Genomic DNA, 22,027 nt, shown 5'->3' with positions numbered 1-22,027 from the left:
TTGCTGTGCTGTACCTTCATTTTTCCTTGTTGAAATTCATTTTGTTAGCTTTGGCCCAGCTTTCTAATCTATTCAGGTCATTTTGATTTTGATCCTGTCCTCTGGGTATTAGCTACTCCTCCTAATTTGGTGTCATCTGCAAATTTGATGAGTATGCCCCCAATTCTGTCATCTAAGTCATTGATAAAGAGATGTTGAATAACACTGGCCCAGGACAGAGCCCTGTGGGACCCCACTGGTCACTTCTCTCCAGGATGAAAAGCAGCCATTGTTGAGCACCTTTGGCTTCAGTTGGTCAACCAATTACAACATCATGTAACAGTTACCTTGTCTAACCCACATTTTACAAGCTTGTTGGCAAGAAAGTCATGAGGAACCTTGTCAAAGGCCTTACTGAATTCAAGATATATTTGTCCACAGCATTCCTTCATCTACCAAGCTGGTAATTTTATCAAAAAAAGAGATTAGATTTGTCTGGCATGACTTCTTTCTCTGAAACCCATGTTGACTTTTGTGATTATCTTTGCATCCAGGGTGTATGTGTACACAGAGTGAGTTGGGGAGGCAGGTTTACAGATAAATTGCATTAGGAGAGAAGGAATTGATAGTGGGATCAGAGCACACATGAATTGCATTTTCCCCCTCCCTTGCTGCAGCCATGGAATTTTCATTCTTTTAAGCTAGCAAGTGCTTTTGTGGAGTGTGGAGCATGGAAAGGGAAGGGAAGGGAATCCTTGTCAAGTTTGCAGATGTTACAGAACTGGGAGAGGTAACTGACACATTGCAAAATAGGAACAGAATTCATAAGGACTTGGATAAACTGGAAAATTGAGCTGAAACTTAAGAATGAAATTCAGTAAAGAGAAATGCAAAATTCTATATTTTGGTCACAAAACGCAAATGCATAAGTATAGGCTGTGGTATACTTGGCTTAGCAATGTTACATGTGAAAAGGACATCGGAATTATTGTTTATCATAAATTGAACATAATTCAGTGGTTTGATGCTGCAGCAAAGAAGGCAAATACAGTGCCTTGGTATCTGCTGGCGTTCAGATTAAGAGAGGTTAGCGGAATTAGGATAGGTATTAAGTTGATGAAACTGTAAGAAGAATGGGGGAGGAAGGTCATCATTGCCATTTGAAATAAGTCAAACAACTGAAATAATAACTTGTATGATTGAATGTAGAAATAAGGTTTGATGGGGTATTTCCCCCTGTTATATTTGCTGTAGTTTTATGATTGTATGGTTTTAATTTTAATAAAACTTTAATTAAAAAAAAACTTATGTGGAGTATGTAGAGCTCTCAGATGGCACAAACGACTGGCCAAAGTCCAGGATTTTTATAGGCACAAAAGGCCCAGCTCTGGCAAAAGTGTTTAATTACCATATTAACATCAAGATGGAGTAGTCCTGGTGGACTTAATCCGGTGTATCAACTGTCTGAGGAGGGGGTAATTGGCTCATGATTGTTAAACATTGCACCTCTTGATGGCATGGGCATAATGATAATTCTATCTGCGACTTCCTAGACTGACTGGGGGAGACAATATTTACTGATGATGACTTCATCTTTAGGTATGTGTACATGTCCTCTCGCTTAGCTCTTAATGGCGGACAGGCAGCCAGAGTTCATCAAGGGCTCATATGGACTAACATTTATACTATAATTTTTTAAAAAAAGAAAGAGCATTTTTGGTAACACATGAGTTATTATACCAGGTGACACCATCCACTGATGGTGCGGTCTCTTTCTCTGGATGTCTTCAAAAAGAGACTGGATAGCCAGCTAGCTCCTGGGGGTGCGCCAGCTGGAGTTCCTGCACTAAATCAGGGGGTTTGACTTGATGACTATAGGGCCCCTTTCACCTCTATGATTCTGTGACTTGTAGTGAGCCTAGGACAACTTTGCAAAAAAGCAAGACCTTTTGGTACTTTGCAAACCCTCTTGGCTCTGTGAAAAAAAGCAGCACTAAGGATTTCGTATGGTGTGAAATGGGAGGAGGTCAATGGGGGGAGTGACACCATGAGTTGCCGCGCTGACACCAACTCTAGTGACACCACTGGTACAGCCCACAAGTTACATGTGGCCCTGGTCTGCATTTTGTAGCCCCCAAACTTCTTAACCTAGAATTTTTTTTAATCCCAGCCGTTTTTGGTGGAACAATATGCCCCCAGACACTGCATAACTCTGGTGGTATGGGACTCCTTGCCCTCTACTATCTTCAGTCTGAAACTGAAACCAGAAGTGACATCACTTTTAGTCACACCAGAAGTGACCGTTTGTCCATTCAGTTTTTTCTTGTCTTTTTTCATGAGAATCTGTGTGGTTTCTTTCTCGGCTCATTGCATTATTTTCTAGCTTCTCTCCCACAAATCCAATTTATTGTATAACAGAGATATGCAATATAGCCTGTCCACTGAGTACAGGTTGAGTCTCCCTTATCCGAAATGCTTGGGGCCAGAAGTGTTCTAGATTTGGAAGTGATTTTTTTTTAGAATATTAGAATATTTATATATAAATAATGAGATATCTTGGAGATGGGACCCAAGGCTAAACATGAAATTCATTTATGTTTTGTATAGCATGAAGGTAATTTTGTACAATATTTTAAATAGTTTTGTGCATGAAACAAAGTTAGTGTACACCATTGAAAATCAAAGGTGTCACCATCTCAGCCAGCCAAGTGGACAATTTTGGGTTTTGCAACATTTTGGATTTCAGAATTCCAGATAGGGGAGATTCAACTTGTACTGTCAGAACTCTGTTAAGGCTTTTCATGTAAGAGTACCACAGTGTTGTGATGAGTGTCATGCTTAGCATACAGAAGATTTTGGGTCTTCCTGAAATAACTAGTTTAAAAGGGCTCAAGAAGCAGTTAACAAGAAAAACCTCTGCAAGTACTGTCTTTTGCCTTGATGAAGAGCTAGACTGGTTTGGTATAAGGAAGCCACATAGTAATGTATAAAGTATTGTGCCTTTTAAAACTGCTTTGTGGAAATGTACTTCCTTTTGTATGCTTAACAGGATCTCTAAATGTGCCCCTTTCCTGCCGAGTAAATTGTACATGGGATATAAAGATGTCAGAGTTCATTCATCCAATTCCCAGTCTCAACACCACAGGAAAATGTTCTGATTGCAATCATGTTGATTGCACATACAACAGCCACAACCCATTATGCTGTTGCTGCTGTTCTGAGCTTTCAAGTCATCTCTGACTTTTGGTGACCCTAAGGTGACCCTATCATGGGGTTTTCTTGGCAAGATTCATTCAGAGGTTTACTATTGCCTTGGCTTGAGGCTGAGAGAGTGTGACTTGCCTAAAGTCACCCAGTGGGTTTCATGGACAAGCGGGCAATCGAACTCTGGTCTCCAGAGTCATAATCCAATACTCAAACCACTATGCTATACTGGCAATATTTACCCATTATACTCTGACTTTAAAAGTGTAGTAATTTGTTGAAATCATTATGACACTTCAGAAAAATACTATGGAAAGTAGTCTTATTGTTGTGTGCCATAGAGTAGAGATACAACACAACTGTTCATTAAATGTTAAATGGCTCCCATCGTCTAAGACTACGAAACTTCTCTTAGATATAATACAAAGGCACGTTCCTTGTTAAATGTTGCAGTAGGTCCACTCAAGGAAGCAGTAGTTGGATCAACTCAATAGGTCTCACAACTTTTGTATACTACATAATTATAGTACTTTGATGTAACTTTAGCAATTGCTGCATGCTGTGGAATCCTGGGATTTATAGTATGGTGAGCCACTAAAACTCTCAGACAGAAAATTATAAGTACCTCACAAAACCACCAGTCTTAGGATTCCAAAGGATCAAACCATGACCATTAATGTAGGATCAAAGTACTATAAATGAATAGTGTGAGAGACCACAATAGCATGATTCCTACTTCATGGTAGGTCAGGGTCGTGGGAACTGTGGCCTTCCATAAGCAAGCAATGTGCTGCTGTCCAGCCATGCCAGTCTGGAATGAGATCTGCTAAACAAACCACCCAACTTTGATCCATAGTTTGTTGAGCATGATGTGCTCATCGGGTGTCAGCCAGTGCTGTGTTTCTTTTCTCTCCCAATAAACCAAAGAAAGAATCCTAGGTTTATTTTTGGCTTCTTTCTCTGGTTTGTTAAAACAAAAACGAGCCAGAGCCATGGTTGTTGTCAGAATTGCATATCATACTAAACCAAGGGGTAGATGATAGGTGGACTGTATATGGCCCCCCTCTCAAGGCTCCTTCAAAAATGGTAATACTGAAATTGCAGCAACCAGTTGTGTTGTCAAAATTCACTGGCAAACTGTTGAAGATGGAAAAAATACTTGCTTTAAAGTGTTTTCATGTTTCTTGCCCATACTGGGCAAACAGTCAGGAAAACCACATTGAAAAAAAGCATTTTCTTGCATCTTTAAATGACCTGTTCTCTTCAACCGGACTGAAATGACATTGTCTACCTTCCCATGGCTAGAAGGTTGTGTTTAAATGATCCGCATTGGTGACATGTGTCTTTTGCTAATCAATCCGGTAACTGTGCTTTCTTTTAACTCCCTGCCCAGCTCCCCTCTTTCTAGAGGGCTAATCTTCAGCATGCTGACCATCCACCAAGCCATGTGGAGATGAATTGGAATCATGGAATCCCAAATTCATGTCTGGTAAGTAAAAAATAAATTGGCCGAATCAAGGACAGAGCTTATGACCCACTTTGATTTCATGTCAGCTTTGGCTTAGCATTACAGGCCATTTAGATTTCTCCTTAGATTTCCTAGATTTTTCCATCATATCCTCATATCTAGCTGATGTTAGCTTATCAGTGAGCTGCAGCCATGTTGGGTGAGGGATTCTGGGACTTGTAAGCCAGCTCTGTATAAGCTGGAGAGACAGGGCATTAGTTGAAACCCAGAGACTACTAAAGACTGTCATCATCATCCTCTGCCATCTTCTTTTCTAATGTGCTCATGCACATTATGTGACCCCTCCCAAAAAAAAAACAAGTGCAGAAGAGTTATATTACTGCTTCCATCATAGAAAGATGGGGAAGATGGGAGTTGCAGTCCGACATGGTCTGGAAAGCAGTGGATTGAGGAAGGCTGGCTGACATGGCAGGTCGGAGTCTAGTTTAGGGACCAAAAACTGGTGTGATCTGCAGAGGTACAAAAATTAATGTAAAATGGTGTTATGTTACTCTTAACTAAATAGCAAATGTTTATTGTGTTTATACAGAAATAACAAAATATTGTTATTACACTTAACCATAAAGTCACACATAAATTTTTATTATGTTACACAAAAAACCTTTCTAGAATGAAAGCAATAATTTCCAACCACAATTTTATTTTCCACCCCAATTTATTTTGAGCTTGGGACAGACCAAAGCAGCTAAGGAAGTTTTAAATGTCTCTCTGACATTCAAATTCTGTTCTGTTTCTTTGCATTCCATCAACACCTCCACCACCTCTCATCTGTCCATTCTTTAGTCACTCTTTCCTTCTTTCTCTTCATCTCTCACTTCTTCCCACTCCTGCCATTTCTTCTTCCTCTTCTCATCGGCTCTGTGCATCTTCCTCCCCAAGCCTTCCACCTTCATCCTGCAAGACCTCAGGCTTCTTCTTCTTTCCTCCCTCTCATGTCTTGCTGATGCCTGTCCTGCGTAGTTCACACTGCTCATAGCTTCTGCCACTGTTAAGAACAGCAAAGGTGGTGATGAATTTTTCATTTCTTTGTAAATGAAAACGCTGTCCCCCATATCATTGCCAGGAAAATGTCTTCAAAATGACATTGTGTTTTGTTAGTGGCAAAAGGTACTTTATGTTTTTACTTGTGAACGTGCTTAACATAATATTAATGCATATTGGTCTGATCATTGATTACATAAAAAATTCAAAAGGTGGAAAGTACTGCCTAGAAATAGTAACCTTTGCTCTGTGTGAAACCTCCTCTTATAAAGTGGTCAAAGTAAGTGCCTGCATATGTTTCTATTTTCATTGTTAATCATTGTCATAAAAGATAAAGCAAATGCTACAGAAATGGCATTTTAAAAAATGTGAGAGCTCAGTTGGATCAGACCAAATCACATATTTCCTACAGTTGTTTTTGGGAAGCCCACAAGCAGTGCCTACAAGGGGGCATTGTAAAAATTTAATTATCACCTTTAAAAAATTCTGACACAGAAAGTTTGTTTTGATTTGTAGTTGTTAACTTATCTCTGCGTTTCCACAGCATTTCTTGACCCTCTGAATACTATTACTGTAGAAGTCTACAGATTGCACCTTACAAGGATTTTACACTTTAGTCACTTCTGGCACAACCTGTCACAAAAATAAAGGACACAGTGAGCTGATTTTCTCAACATCATGCACTTAGGGACCAATGATATCACTGGCAAAATTTCATCAATATACCATAATAACGTCCAGGTGATAATTATTACTTTACAATACCCCCTCGTAAGGCACAATTTGCAGATTTCTAAAATATCAGGTATTTGAAGGGTCAAGAAACACTGGGGAAAATGATTAAATCTGAATGGTGGCTACGTCAAGATAAGTTAACAACTACAAATCAAAACAAACTTTCTGTCAATTTTTTAAAAGGTGATAATTAAACTTTAAGTCCAGTGGTACCCTTATAAGCATATTTTTAGCAACTGGAGTTCAGACACCTGCTGCCTCTAATATTGGAAACATACCCTCCACCATTTCATAGAGGAAAATGGGCATACATGTTGACAAGTAACATCCAAGTGTGGTCAAAATGGCAAAAGTTATTAATGAGGAGGAACACACATTTTAGAGAGGCTGCACAGTTTGCTTTTGCCTCCTGTGAGGAAGGACAAGGTTCCACCCTCTCCTCTCTTCCCTACTCCTTTAACTGAGTGCAAGCTACTTTTGCATTTTGAACTCAGTCTGCAGCAATGGAAATAAGATGAATACAAAAACAGGGATGTGGGAGGAGGAGAGAGAAACAGGGGGATTTTAAAAGCAATTGGAAATATGGGAGGACAAAGGATTAATCAGGAATATCCCTGCCAAATCTAGTTGGAGAGTCTGCTGGAAGTAATATACTGTATAATAGTGATAGTAATAGTGATTTATGACAGTTAACAGCTTTGTCTTCTATTAATTTGTCCTTTTCACTTTCTGGAAGAATGTACTGGCGCTGAACAAACTGGTGGCTCACAAAATTGAATCATTTGCTCTCTTGCTTCATTACTTGATCCCAGGTCAAATTATTTTACAGTCTTTGAGTCTACTGTTTCCTACTTTTTCATCTCAATCACCTATGATTAACAACACGTCTTGTTTTGATATGTGATCAATTTCCTCCTGGACTCCAGCACAGAATCTTTCAATTCCTTCTGCTTCTGCCCCTGTAGGGCAAACAGATTGAAACTTAATCCAGACAAAACATAGGAGCTGCTGGTCAGCTGAAAGGCAGATCAATGAGCTTTGAGATGATGAGAGCTGCAGTCTATCAAATGGGACTGATTCATCATGGGTATTTTGTGCTTGCATTGTGTGCTAGTTGTGAACTTCCAGAAACCAATGGCTGGGGTGTTTTTGATCTTTGACTTGCATTTCATTTCCCCATATCCACCTAGGTCTTCCTTTTGCTGTTGTCATTTTCCACATCGCTTGAGCCAAGCAAAGGTTGCATCTTTGAGCATGTTCCTATTGATACTCAGAACTTTTCAAGCAAAGTTGAAAATCTGGTAAGTGTGTTGCACAGCCATGAGCAGAGTAGGGGCTATGCCCTATGAGGAGAGTAAGGTGGGCAGACAATAGACTGGGACCTTTGATGGACCTCTGAGAAATAGGCAAATATTTCAGACTCACCACAATTTAACAATACAGGTTGAGTCTCTCTTAACTAGAATTCTAGAATAAGTGATTTCAGTAAGTGACTCTTTGCTTTCTGGTGGTTCAACATACACAAACTTTATTTCATGCACAAAATTATTTACAATATTGTATATTAAATTACCTTCAGGTTTTGTGTATAAGGTGTATACGAAACATAAGTGCATTTCATGTTTAAGCTTGGGTCCCATCAACTCATTGTGTATATGCAAATGTTCCAAAACCTGAAAAACTCTTATTCCCAAGCATTTCAGATAAGGGAGACTCAATCTGTAGCAATCATTTTTTGAAAAAAGATATCTTGTGCAAATCACTACATGTTTGTCACCTGTGAAGTATGAATATTAATTGTTTGCCCTTTGATCGGGTCTTTGTACAGCTTTGCCGGCCAGCTTTAGAACTGGGAAGTGTCTTTGATCTCTAAGAGGTCAGGTGCAGACTGGAATTTGTACATGTACCTTATCACCAGATATGCTTCATGGACTATAGGGGTTCTGCCAGATGCTGCCCTATCATTAATCTGCACAAAGCAGCCACCTCAGGCAGCAGATTCGGGGGTGTTATGAAAGGGCAGGGAATAGTTCTTTCGTTTGTTATTGTTACTGTTTTGGTTTTTTTTGGCTTTTTTCTTGGCTAGGAAAAAGGATTTTTCTGCCATAATAATACCTGGCTTTAGGTACAGTTTACTTGCATACAGGACAAAATAATTGAGGATTTATATCCCTAGTAAATGATTTCTAAACCCAGATATTATTATAGCCCAGGAGGCAGGAGAAAAAATCCCGCAAGTGCTTCTGAAAATGCAACTTTCCCTTTTCTATCAGATAAGTAGAAAACAGAAATAAAGAGCTTCTGAAAGCCATGTTGGCTGAGGTATTATGGGAATTGTGGTCCAAACAAGTAATTTTTCCAAACTCTGTTAGGAAGAGATGGAATGCGATGGAAGAAATGAAATAGAAAAACATGAGTTGGAAAAGAAAAAATAGGAGGATAAATTTGCATTCTTCAGCCAATAGGGAACCATATTATAATAATGACCACACTTTCTGCTTTGTTTGCCTACTGTTGCTGTAAAAGATAATTTCATTGAAAACATTGAGACTCACCTATTAGGAAACAGTCTTTATCTCCACATGGATAAAGCTTCTTTCTTGTAGCCAATGTACGGGTTCTTGGCCCACTAGATAAAAAATTGCTGGTTGCTCACATCAGATAGCTAGAGTGACATTGTTGTAACTGATCAGTTTTAGCTGTCTTTTGTTTAAATTTATGCTGGAAGACACCTTAAGTCCTGAGTGGGGACTGAGTGGGGGAGATAATATTTATTAATTTATTAATTTATTCATGAAATGATCTATTAATTCATGCAAGCTGTGGAGAGCTTGTCATTTTGAAATAAGTCCGTCTCATCTTCAATCCTGTTTCCAGCATAGGCTAGCCTATCAGATGTTTCGACACTCCTTATTTTTTTACTTTTTAGGAAATGTTCTCTGGAGGTATAGTGCTTAAGTGGCAAGATCGCACATCCACATCCACATAGACATTCTCCTTCAGTGACTCAGTTGGAGGAGTGGATGCATGGCTGTGTGTGCTTTTTTTTCAGGGAAACAAACATAAGACTAGAGCAATTTCAATGTACACTTTAGTGCTGTAGCTCCAGAGAATTTAAAAAAGAATCTCTAGCACATTAGCACAAAAGCAGAAGGCCCCTGTGCTTGTGATAAATCAACTCCATGTTGTTATTTTGTGCTTTCAAGTCATTTCTCACTTATGGTGACCCTAAAGTGAACCTACTGTGGGTTTTTGTACGGCTGAGAGTGTGTGACTCACCCAAGTGGATTTCCATGGCCAAATGGAGACTCGAACCCTGGTCTCCAGAGTCCTAGTCCAAAACTCAAACCACAACACCACATTGGCTCTGTAAAGTCAGCCCCATAATACCCACATTAACCTCAGAATTTTTCCAACACTATTACTCCTCCCCTAATCTTGCAGCTTTAACCTAAATTGAAATTGACTAAGCAAAGTCAATTTTGCATCTTTGAGACTAAATGAGAGAAATAAATTTGTAGCATTTTTTCTCTCAGTCTCAAAGGTGCTGCAAGATCCCTTCTCATACTGATACAGACTAACAAGGCTGTGGTCCAAAATACACTGCAGAAATAATCCAGTTTGAGACTGCTTTAACTGCCCTGACTCAGTGCTAGGGTATCCTGGGAACTGTAGTTTGTTGTGGTACCAGAGCTCTCTGACAGAGAAGACTCACAAAACTACAGTTCCCAGAATTTCCTAGCCTTGAGCTGGGGTAGCAAGCGGTCCCAGACTGGATTATGTCTGCAGTGTGTTTTGGACCTATGTCTTTGAAACTGACTAGTATGTGGAGAATTTGAGCCTTTCGAGCACAGGAATCTACTGCTTCAGCAATATGGCAACAAAGAAAGTTTTTTAAAACTTAAAATTAAAAGGAGGCATGGTGAGGAAATGGGGAAGAAGATGAAAATATCCCCCAAATAGTGATAGGGTAAGGGACTGGACACATCTACTTCAGTCCTTAGAGCCAGGAGGTTGAAATAGTTTGGGTGTTAGACTAGGACTCTGGAGACCCTGATTCAATTCCCTGCTTGGCTACATAACCCCATTGGCATTGGGTGACTTTGGACAAGTCACATTCTCTCAGCCTGAAAAGTAGCCTGAAAGGTAGGCAAACCCCCTCTGAACAGATTTTCCAAGAAAAATCCCATGACGGTCAGTGTATGTCAGAAATGACTTGAAGACATACAACAAGTTGTCTCAATTCATTGTATTGATATTCAAGCTCTCAAGATGCCAACCACAGATGCAGGCAAAATGTCAGGGATAAATTCTTCCAGAACACGGCCACATAGCCTGAAAAAAAAACCCCACAAACCTACATTTGTACTGGATTATTTAAAAAGCAGCAACCACCTTTTCAAATAGGAAGAAAATGCTTCAGAATGTCTTTTGGAGGGGGATGAAGGGGACGTTGTTTGAAAGGTTGCATTATGGATAGCATGCTTTTATTCAGGGGTAGGCAACCTTTTTGAGCCGGGGGCCGGGTTGCTGTCCATCAGACAACTGGGGGGCCGAAGCCAAAAAATAAATAATTAAATAATTTTTTAAAAATTTAAATAAATAAATAAACCGGGACAAATGTAGGACCGCATTTTCAAATGGTGGACACTTTTTTTAAAAAAAGTGGAGGACATGCAAAAAATGCTGATTTTTTTAAAAAATGTTAATAAAAATGCATGTTTCTGAGGCATCTATAGACAATTGCCCCCCTTGCCCCTGCGTGTGAGAGGCCAAAGGCCCTGGCGGCAATTGGCGGCAGGACTGGGCTGGGGCCGGTCCCAAGGCCTCACCGGGCCGCATCCAGCCCATGGGCCGCAGGTTGCCTACCCCTGTTTTAGATCTTTAAAAAATAATAACAAGTGGCATGTACAGCAACAAGTACTACCGCCTCCTGACATTTGTCCTATCTGGAAGAATCTTTATTCAGGCTGACAGGAAGACTGTTAGATTCAGTGGTTCTCTTCTAAATATGCCTGCATCTGGATTAAACCCATTCTGCAGATCCATTTTTTATCCTTTGCTATACTTTGTCTGATGTTTAACCCAGGCCTGTTTTTGTCTGTCTCTTTCTTTCCTCCCCAGATACGATACCTGCTCTTTGATTACCAAGTATCAGTGCCAGTCAACCTGAAACCGGTAAAGTCTTTTTTTAAAAACCTGATAATTAATGGGATAGCTGGATGTATGTATTATACCCTTGGATGAAAACACACAAATGTATTGCAAAAGATTGTTGATAGCAGCTATTTTGATCTAGGAATACTTTTGCATGCACAAAAACCACACAGATTGCTTCTAGGGCCCCATTCACACTACGGAAATAATCCGGGCTGAATCCAGGTTATTTCCTTGGTGCATTTTTGGGAGGGACCTACCAAAAACCCATTCAACCTGGGATTTTCAATGCTGGTTTTTGTCTGAGTTTTTCTGAAAGTTCTGCATTGATCCACATCTTCAGCAGTGTGAACCATCCTGGGCATAAAATGCTGTTTCAAAACACTGAAATTCTGGACCATGCCAACAACTATCAGGTCAGAATGCACAGGGAATGCATAGAAATCCACAAACACTTGGACAACTTCAACATGAAAGAAGAAACCCTTAAAGTGAACAAAGTTTGGCTACCAGTCCTGAAAAACAGTAAAATTAAGACTCAGCAAATGCACATGAGAAACCACCCAGGGTCAGGGGTTTCACAACAGTGAGCACTAATTAAGAAGACACTAATCCTCTTTGCATATCCTCCCACCCTGAGGCCATTCAACAACAGAACAATACACAGATTAACATGGAAATCACTCCTCCCTACCCAGGGTCACACAATATATATATACAGCACTCTCTTCCATGCCAGCATTCTCTGAAGATGCCAGCTGCAGATGCTGGCAAAACATCAGGAATAAACTCTTTTAGGATATGGCCACATAGCGTGAAAAACCCACCTAAATCTATAATCAAAGGAGTTGTTTAGGCTTGGAATATGCTGAACCCAGTAAAATTTGCTTGTTCTCTAAGCCCAGTTCCAAGCTGGCACAAGGTGGAGAGAGGGTTTCCTGTCCCTCTACTCTCCAATTTTATAGTAGAGAGATCTTCTAGTACCTTTCAGGCTAACAAAATAGAAGCATAAGTTATCTCATACTTGAGTCTACTTCCTCAGGTCCATTTGGAAGATTTGGCAAATGCATCTGAGGAAGTAGACTGAAGTCTACAAAAGCTCATGCTGCTAACTTCTTTCTTTCAGTTAGTCTCAAAGGGGCTACAAGATCTCTCTACATACTCATTCTACAGACTAACATGGCTATATCTTTGAACTCTAATTTTATTGTTGGCTTTCCCTGTCATTAGTGCAGTGGATGTCTTGGTGACAGTCAGACTGGTTAGAAATGTTTTAGTGTGACAGTAGAACTTGTCAAGAAGCCTATTTCTTCTCCAAGCCTATTTCCCAGTTTGAGAAACAGGGAGCTTGGCTCAATGGAAGAATGCATGTGTTGCATTTGAAAGGGTCCTGTTTCAATCTTTGGTCTCTGTGGAAAGCCACTGCAAGTCAGCATATGAGTAGTTCAAACTTTTCCAGTACCCTCCTGATATGCCTGGACTACAGCTCCCATCAGCAGTAGCCAGCCATAGGCTTGTAGTCAGTTCAGTACCAGTTCAATCAAGGTATTATAAATAATACTGGAAGACCAGTGATCATCCAGAGTATCAAATACAGTCCTATGTTCTTAGTCTATATTCTTATTATAAACTACTAACACTCATCTATTGATGTAGTTCTTTCCTCATGCCCCCATCCCATTTCACTAATTTCCCCAGGATGGATTCTGCCAGGAGTTATGGAAAATTCATCTCATCAACAGAAATCTCAAGAGCATGATCAGCGTATCTGGGAGTGAACTAAAGAAACTGATCAGGAAAATAGCGTCTCACACAACATTTGTTGAGGAGTGTAATATTGATGTAGGTCACAGATCTTTTTTTCCTTGTAAAGAGAGTGCAATTGTATTTAAATTATGTGTGTGTAAAGGGAGTGCAGTTGTATTCAAATGTAATGTGTGTGTGTATATATATGTGTACCTTCAAGTTGCCTGTCAAGTTATGCCAACCCCATAAATTTCATAATGCTTTCTTAGACAAGGAATACTCACTTAAAGGTAAAGGTAGTCCCCTTGACATGAATGTCTAGTCGTAACCAACCGCAGGGGCAGTGCTCATCTCCATTACTAAGCTAAAGAGCCAGCATTGTCCGAGGGCTGGTCTGGTGGTCATGACTACACCAAACGCTGTTACCTTCCCACCAAAGTGATATCTACTGTATTTATTTACTTGTATTTGCATGCTTTTTAACTGCTAGGTTGGCAGAAACTGGGACTAGTGACAGGAGCTCACCCCATCATTCAGCACTCGGGCCTCAAACTGCCAACCTTCCAATCTTCCAATCATCAGAATTGGCCTTTTAACCACTAAGCCACCACATCTCTTAATACTCACTTAGGCAAGGAGAAAACATTTTTGCCATCAGGCTCTTTAAACTGTTGAAGATTGGGCTTTTAAATGCTGTGCAAGTCAGAGTAAGGTTTGTTTAGTTTTTAAATACATTTTAATATTTTAACTTTTTAAATTGTTTAATTTTTTTAAATATCTTTTTCTTTAAATGCTTTTGTATTTTTTAGAAATGGTACTGTTTTGGTAGGAGCCTAGAGTCCCTTCCCTATACTGGGAGAAAAGTGGGATATAAGTAAGCAAACTAATGATAATGATAATAATACTCAGAGGCAGTTTTGCCTCTGAAACATAGCCTACCGTACTTGGTATTTGTTGGTGGTCTTTCATCCAGGTATTAACAAGAGCTGACCCTGTTTAGCTTCCAAGATCAGATAGGATCTGGTGCCTTTAGGTGTTTAGACAAAATATAAACATTATCCATTTAAACTGGCTTCTTAAACTTGGCATAGATGCCTAGTTTATGTAATTTCTACCTATTATTGTTGTATTATCATTTTCTTGGGGGCTTGTTGTTAAATTTTATAAGCCAGCCTTGTCCTGTGCCTTTAAAATACCCTCCCCATGAACTACAACTGGTATCGTGTCCAGCACTCATAAGAATGGGAATTGTTGTCTCTCTGACTGTTTTGAAAAGATCACAAAGGGTACATGCTCAGGTAGAGCACACCAGATGGTCTGTACTTCGAATGTCCATCTCTGAATATTTGGGACTGTATCTTCCATTAACTCCAGTCCACATGGGCTATTGTCAGGGTTGATGAGAGTTGTAGTTTCACACTTCTGGAAGGCCTCAAGTGATCCAACACAAACATTTATCCACCATAACATCCTTGACCTGTACCCCATCCTCATCCACTAGGAATAATTTGCTGCAACTTGAAGGAGAACAGCCCACGATGTTGTCCTCCCTCCCTTTTGTTTTGTTTGAAGAATTGAGCTATCACAGTGCCCATTCCAATGCTCCACTATTTTCTGTTTTTCTCTCGGCCATTATCAGATCAGTTGTGTTACTTTCACAATGACAAACATCTCTGAGTTTCTTGCACCTATTCCCTCTCTGCTCACTGACCTGAGAGACATGATGGAAGGACTTATAGAAGAAGAGCTTGGGGACTTCAGTAACTGCACTGCCATTCAGTGCCAGCCAGGTAATTCTCATTCCCAGTTGATGGCTCTGTGTTTGGGTGTGTGATTGAGGTGGAGCTTGTGATAGCATGCAGATAGTGGTAAGACAATTGTATGATGTTATACCAAGGTTGGGAAACTGTCAGGAATTTGCCTTGGCCTCCAAGGAGACCTTACTGGGTTACACTCACCACCAAACCTGCTGTGCAAAAGGGGAAAAAAATGACCTCTAGAGAGCTTGGGGAGTAATTTTGCCAAAAAATTTTGTTCCCAGAAGTTTGAAAATATGACAGAATTGTCCCCTGCAGCTCTTTGCCACCAAGATACTCAAGGGCATGAACTCACTTACAGAGCATTCTGCAGAGTTCCCATAGACATGGAAGTGTCCCTGCTTGTAACAATAGTATTCTTATCTCTGGGCCCATTCACACTCTGAAATAACCCTGTGTGGAACCTAGGTTATTTCGTTGGAGTTCATATTGGCCCCAACTGCGCTTGGTACAGTTTGTGGGAGCAAAGAATATTCATTTAACCCAGTGCATTTGGCACCGGGTCCCTTACTACTTCTTTTTTTGGGGTCCCACAACAATCCAGATCTTCGGTACTGAGAATACACTACTGGATCTATCCAGATCGTGTGGATGGCATCGCCGAGGAGATCCCAGATCTCTTCAGTACAAAATCATAAGTATGAATGGGCCCTCTGTGTTGTGAATAAAGAACAGAGACAAGAAGAGTGGCTTATCTAATGCCACTTGGTGAATATATGGCTGAGACAGTGAATATTCCTGTTTATAACTATTTCCCCTCTTACAGTTCAAAGAGCAAAATACTATATCCTACACCAGTTCTCAATGGCATTGCATGTGTATTTTCTCAATATCCTCTGCTCTGTGTCCCACCTCCTTGCTACTAGAAAGTGTTCTATCTGCTCTTATAGGTCAGTCTTTCTCTGTACTACAGAGCCGTCTCCTACTGCAGCACCCCAAGTCACTGCACCAAAGAAAGAAACGGACCAGCACTCTGAACATGCTTCCCTTGGAAGACCCTACTGGGGACTGCTTCTGATTCCCTTGCTTGTTGGTTTCATGATTGGGGTGTATCTTTGTAAGAAAAAATGCCTGGTAAGTAGCAATAACATCAATAATAACAAAACTTTACAAAGGCCTCAGGCTGTTTTCTGTTTTCTTATGCCAGGTTAGATCTTGAATATCTTGTGTTAAAAGATCTTATGTCAGAGGCCTGGGAAAGACTTCTCTCACGAAGGACAAAAGCCTTAACCAGTAATGGGCTAGAGCAGTGGCTCTTAACCTGTAGTCTCTTCACAGGAAGTCCACAAAGGCTTAAGGAAATGTGCATAACATTTCTTAGAGTCTAAAATAAAAGGAAGAAAAATGCGAGAACTAGGCTGCACAGGGGCCTTCCCTTTTTCTCTCCCCCTCCTGTGATTAGCAGTTTTCCTCTCCTTTCATAGGTGCAACTGATCAGGTGCAAGTTCATGATTAACTGTGGAAACACAGAATGGGGGGAAACACTTGATGTGTACCAACACATTTGCAACACCCATACCTACACCTTTTTGGGGTGGGGTGGGCATGAGCCTTTGAGGAAAGAAAATGGAGAAGCCAGTCAAATTACCAGCTTAGGTACTTGCTTTTTAAAATAAATGGCACAGCTGTCCCCTGGTCAGTAAGGCTCCTATCATTTAATTGGGAATCAAAAACAAAGAAGTTTACTGCACCGGAGATAAAACGTTCCCCGATGCGTTACAACGGGCACGAGCAGGGCTGCGCACGGAGCGTGATGGGAACCCGATGGGGCCCAGAACACTAGTTTACTGCACAGGGAACGCTGCCACCACTGCCGAGCGTTCCCATCGGGTTCCAGAGGGCACCATTGGACACCATTTCTGGGAACTGTTTCAAAACATTCCCCATAAATGGTGCCCTCTGGAACCCGATGGGAATGCTTGGCAGCGGCGGCGGCATTCCCTGTGTGGTAAACTAGTGTTCCGGGCCCCATCGGGTTCCCATCACGCTCTGTGCACGGCCCCTCTCGTGCCCATTGTAACACATCAAGGAACGTTTTATCCCCGGTGCGGTAAACTTCAAAAACATGCTGGCTCTCACACACCATATACTGAAGTACATTTTGAGGGTTACTATGTGTTACTAGAGCCAGTGTGGTATAGTGGTTTGAGCACTGGACTATGACTCTGGGGACCAAGGTTTGATTCCCAGCTCTGCCCCCTCCTTTTCAGTCTCATGTGGTCACTCCAGCAGTGCCACCACCAGATCCCATCAGAGCCTTGAGTGGTGCAAGCAAAAAGAGAAGGGCACACAAGCCTCTCAACCCTCCTCTCACTATAATTGTGTAGTGTGAAAAGATCTTTCCTCTATAGTGTCTTCACCACTCACACCACTAGATTAGCTAAAGTACTGTATAAACTCATGTATAAGTCTAGAAATTTTAGTCAAAAGATTGGCCCAAAAAACTGGGTCGACTTATCCACGGGTCAATGTAAGTTCTGTATTTTAACTCTTACCAAAAAATGAAGCATCCCCTGGTGAAAGGTGGGAGCTTAATCCCTTCTCGGAGCACCTAAAAAAAGCAACCCCCTCTACTATCGCATCCATCCAGCCTTTAGAGTGAGCACAAACAGTAATGCCTGTCAAAAATTTTAAGTTCTTTGGCATTGTTTTCCTTTACTTCATCCTTTACATCCTTCATTACATGCACTTAAATTTTACACTCGACTTACCCAAGGGTCATATCAAAAGCCATAATTTGGGCTCCAAAATTTGCCCTCGACTTATACATGAAGTTGACTTATACTCAAGTATATATGGTAATCTTCAATTTTTATTTCTTTCTCCAGCGATCCCAGAGGTATGATGATACAGAACTTGAGTCTATGGAGAGTCTTTAAGAAATAAAATGGCACTGCAGTGGTAAGACTTTTCAGAATTATCTGCATTGTTTTTCAAAGGTCTGTTGGCTGCATCCAGTGCTCTGATAGAAAGAATGCAAGAGGCTATGCTCAAAGTGTGAGCTTGTTTAGCTGAATGCTTTGTGCCTTCAAGTTATTTCTGACTTATGCTGACCTATCATGAGGTTTTCATGGTAGAATTTGTCCAGAGTGGATTTGCCATTGCTTTCCTCAGTTTGAGAGACTGTGACTTGCCCAGGGTTACCCAGTGGGTTTCCATGGCCGAATGAGGATTTGAACTCTGGTCTCCCAGTGTCCTAGTCCAACAATCAAACCACTACACCACAGTAGCTCAGCTGAATACATCCCATTTTAGGATATAAATCCCTTAAATAGTATAACAGTATAATTCCCTATACAAAAAAACTTCACTTCTCCCTACAAACAAGAAAAGATGCATGATAAGAAGATGGTTTGACTACCGATGTAGATTCACACTGGTGAATGTCCGTCCGTGTGAAGAAAACATAGTTCCCAAAGTTGGCCCACAACTTTTGCAGAGGTTAAAGGTACAAGGCCCCTGCAAAAGTGGAAAAAACATGAATCTCTCCACACACACCGTAAACCGTACTTAACACACACACAAAAAATAACTATCTGGCGAAATGACTGGATGTGGCTGCATGTGCATTCCCTCAGTCACTCTTACTCAGGTAGGAGGAGGGAAGAGGGGGGACACCCATCCCACCTCCCTTCCCACCCTCATCTGTGCAAGTGAGCAAGGGAGCACATGCACCATCCTTCCTCATATTCCTCCCATCCCCCCACCTACCTCTGCAAATGAGCGAGCAAGTAAACATCTGTGACCCCCCATGCTCTCCCATCCCATCCTCTTCCCCAACCCATGTGAGCAAGCAAGTGATGGAATATGCATGTTTGATTTCCTCCCAACAACACCAATACCTGTATAGTGTAGCAGAGAGCACTAGTGGAGATCCACAAATACAGTCATCTGCAAATGCTTAACCTGCAAATGTGGAGGGGCAACCATACATAGAAAGCTAACAGTGTCAGGGAGAAAACTAACCTTTAGCTCACGTGGCTATATCTTTCCCTATTAAACATCTCTGCATGTGTACTCTGACGTGATACTCATTTAGCTGAATTTCTTTCTAATTTCCACCCCACCCTATCCCCACTTGCACTTAGAAAAATATTGTTTTAGGGAGAAGGATAAACTCTTCTGTTAGAAAGAATACAACAGTAGGATGCTTGTTTGGTTGGTTGGTTGGTTGGTTTTTTAAATCCCTGCATATTGAAAATTAACTTATCAGGGAGAAAACTCCAATGCAGTTGGGGGTTGATATGTTTAAAATGTTCCTCAGCATGAAAAGTACTTTCCCTGCATATGAAAAGCTAGTTTATCAGAGCAAAATTGAGGAGCAACTCTGCTCCTAAATGTATTTGAGGCTTCTTCCAGGTTGTTCTAAAGAAACATGAGTTCTCTTAAAATAGTTCCTTGTGCATTGCCAGGTTTTGCCACATTTTGTTGCCTTTGCATCCTTGCATTCCATTCTATTGTGGGGCTTTTTGCAGTTTTTTGAATCAGCAGCAGGTGTTTGTGTGCATGTGTGTATAAAAGCAGGGCATAGTTTGTTGTGGTGGTCTTATGCTTTGATGGGCAAATACTGCAACCTACAAGCAATCACCTGATCCATGAGCTTCCTCTGGAGGAGGCCTGACTGATTGTCATTGTTCTTTGTTATTACATGAGTGAGAATTAGACATACATATGAATTCTAGGATCTTGCTCACTTATGTGTGCATTCTAGCATCTTGCTTACTTATTGTGCATTTAGAATCTTGCTCACATAACATGTGCATTCTGTCATCTTCCTCACTTACGTGGGCATTCTACCATCTTGCTTGCTTAATGGGAAATACTAGGGACTTAGCACCTCAACCAACCTATCCTGTCCTAGCATTTTTGTGTTTGTTTTTCAGGGTGTCATCTTCAGCTGCAAATAATTTGAGGTGATGATTTCCTCCACAGTGAATGAGACTGTGTCCTTTCACCGGTTTATTGTCAGCAGCAGGAGATTCTGGACTCCCCATTTAACTTACAGAACACATGGGCCTCCTGATGGAGTGGAAGAAGACTGTAGAATGTATTCCTTGGACCCATGGACTTCAGTTCTGCATTCTGCCACTGGGAGATGCTGTTCCATCGTTTTTATACTCTGTGTGTGTGTGTGTGTGAGAGAGAGAGAGAGAGAGTGTATGTGAGAGAGATTTTTTAATATATACATGTATATATCTATATATATATTATTTTGTATAAATAAAAAAAGCAATTGTTTAGTAGACATGTGTTAAAGAGGCATTATAAAAATAGGTAATACCCAATGGGAATACTGTCAGTATTGGAACTTTTGCCAACCAGCATGACCACTATGGAATTATGGGAACTGTAGATCGAAACCAGTTCTGGTCAGCATGCAGTCTTGCACATTTGGTGAGGGTCCAAGCTACCTAACAAGGCTCAGTGGAGATACCAGAAACACACCATTCATGGCTGGTCCATAGATGTGCCTACCTGGCACCCTGAAACTCTTATTATGCTTCATGGAAGGTGAGGTACTATTGCTTAGGTCACTGTAGGAAATTAAAAATGGTTCTCATGTGGGAAGTTTAAAATAGGGAATTCCCCACCTTGCAAGAGTTCCTCAAACAAGTGGCCAGTATTGATTTCCATAACTACTTTCTTTACACACTCTGCATGAAAGCAATAATTAGGAATTTTGTGGCTCTTTGAAGGTTGATGGATTTATTGTGATATACACTTTATAGACCCATTACAGAAGCCAAATCCTGTGACATTATGCCACAATAAAACCATTAAGACTGCTGGCACACTGTGGAATTAATGAAGTTTGACAATGCTTTAACTGTAGGCTCCCTCCTGTAGATTACTGAGATTTGTAGTTGTCTGGGGTACCAGAGCTTTCTGATAGAGAAGGCTAAATATCTCACAAAACTGCAAATCCCAAAATTCACTGGCATTGATCCATGGCAGTTAAAGTGGTGTCAAACTGCATTAATTCTACGTTGTTGAAGCAGCCTAAGTATTGAGGAACTATACTTTTTGGTTTGGTTTGGTTTTGGTATAAGAGGTCAACATGGATGACTCTGTGGTATATTTGGTACATATTATACAGAAAATATAAAAGAAACCTTAATTCAGAGATAGTTGTGTTAGTGTCTTTCAATATAAAAAGAGAGGAATAAGGAGGGAAATTCTTTGTGGCACCTTTAAGACTAATAAATTGCCACCATGGTGCATTGGTTTGAATGTTAGACTATGACTCTGGAGACCAAGGTTCGGTTTCCAGTTCAGCCATGAAACTCATTGGATGTCTTCGGGCAAGTCACACTCTCTCAGCCTCAGAGAAGGCAATGGCAAACCTCTTTTCACCAATCTTACCCAGAAAACCCCTGATGGGTTCATCATAAATAAGAAACTACTTAAAGGTACACAACAACAAAAAACGTTCATGGACTATAGCCTATAGTCATTAAAAGATTATGATTAAATAATGTGAGTAGTTTTAAAGATTCCTTTTTTCATTCCTCCCCTCTTTCTAACTATTCAGTTGTGTTACATGGGCCATATTAGACAATGGCTAATGGCTAACTACATATCTGCACCATAAAGGTAAAAGGTAAGGATTGCCCCTTTGATAAGGTTGTCACACTATGGTTTAAAAAATCATTTACTATTGGGGACAATAACAAGGAGGCTGAAATGACTTGAGCGAAAGGGCTAGTATCATATGTTGTACTGTGTAGTTCTTCATTTGAGACATACAGTTACACACCGCAAGCAGTTTCTGATATAGGCTACAGAGAGTTTTCTGTGCTGCTGAAACTACGTGTGAAAGGGATCTGGGAGTCCATGTAGACCACAAATTGAAGATGAGTCAACAGTGCGATGCGGCAGC

General features: G+C 40.6%; 1 protein-coding gene across 2 annotated transcripts in view; it reads left to right on the top strand.

Annotated features, from left to right (window-relative positions):
- FLT3LG (fms related receptor tyrosine kinase 3 ligand) overlaps positions 1-20,297 on the top strand; it is a 31,254-nt gene extending 10,957 nt beyond the window's left edge. For both annotated transcript variants that reach the window (XM_042475978.1, XM_042475979.1), the window contains 8 exons: positions 4,577-4,672; positions 7,618-7,728; positions 11,552-11,605; positions 13,283-13,426; positions 14,970-15,120; positions 16,061-16,221; positions 17,976-18,048; positions 20,031-20,297. In XM_042475978.1, the coding sequence (XP_042331912.1) occupies positions 4,637-4,672; positions 7,618-7,728; positions 11,552-11,605; positions 13,283-13,426; positions 14,970-15,120; positions 16,061-16,221; positions 17,976-18,026 (708 nt within the window). In that variant the 5' untranslated portion in view covers positions 4,577-4,636 and the 3' untranslated portion in view covers positions 18,027-18,048; positions 20,031-20,297. The remainder of the gene's footprint in view (positions 1-4,576; positions 4,673-7,617; positions 7,729-11,551; positions 11,606-13,282; positions 13,427-14,969; positions 15,121-16,060; positions 16,222-17,975; positions 18,049-20,030) is intronic.
- Positions 20,298-22,027: the final 1,730 nt, after the last annotated feature.

This window comes from Sceloporus undulatus, chromosome 6 (assembly GCF_019175285.1).
Source record: "Sceloporus undulatus isolate JIND9_A2432 ecotype Alabama chromosome 6, SceUnd_v1.1, whole genome shotgun sequence".
NCBI lineage: Eukaryota > Metazoa > Chordata > Lepidosauria > Squamata > Phrynosomatidae > Sceloporus > Sceloporus undulatus.
Note: the sequence above shows the minus strand (reverse complement) of the source record. Positions and strands in the feature narration are given on the sequence as shown.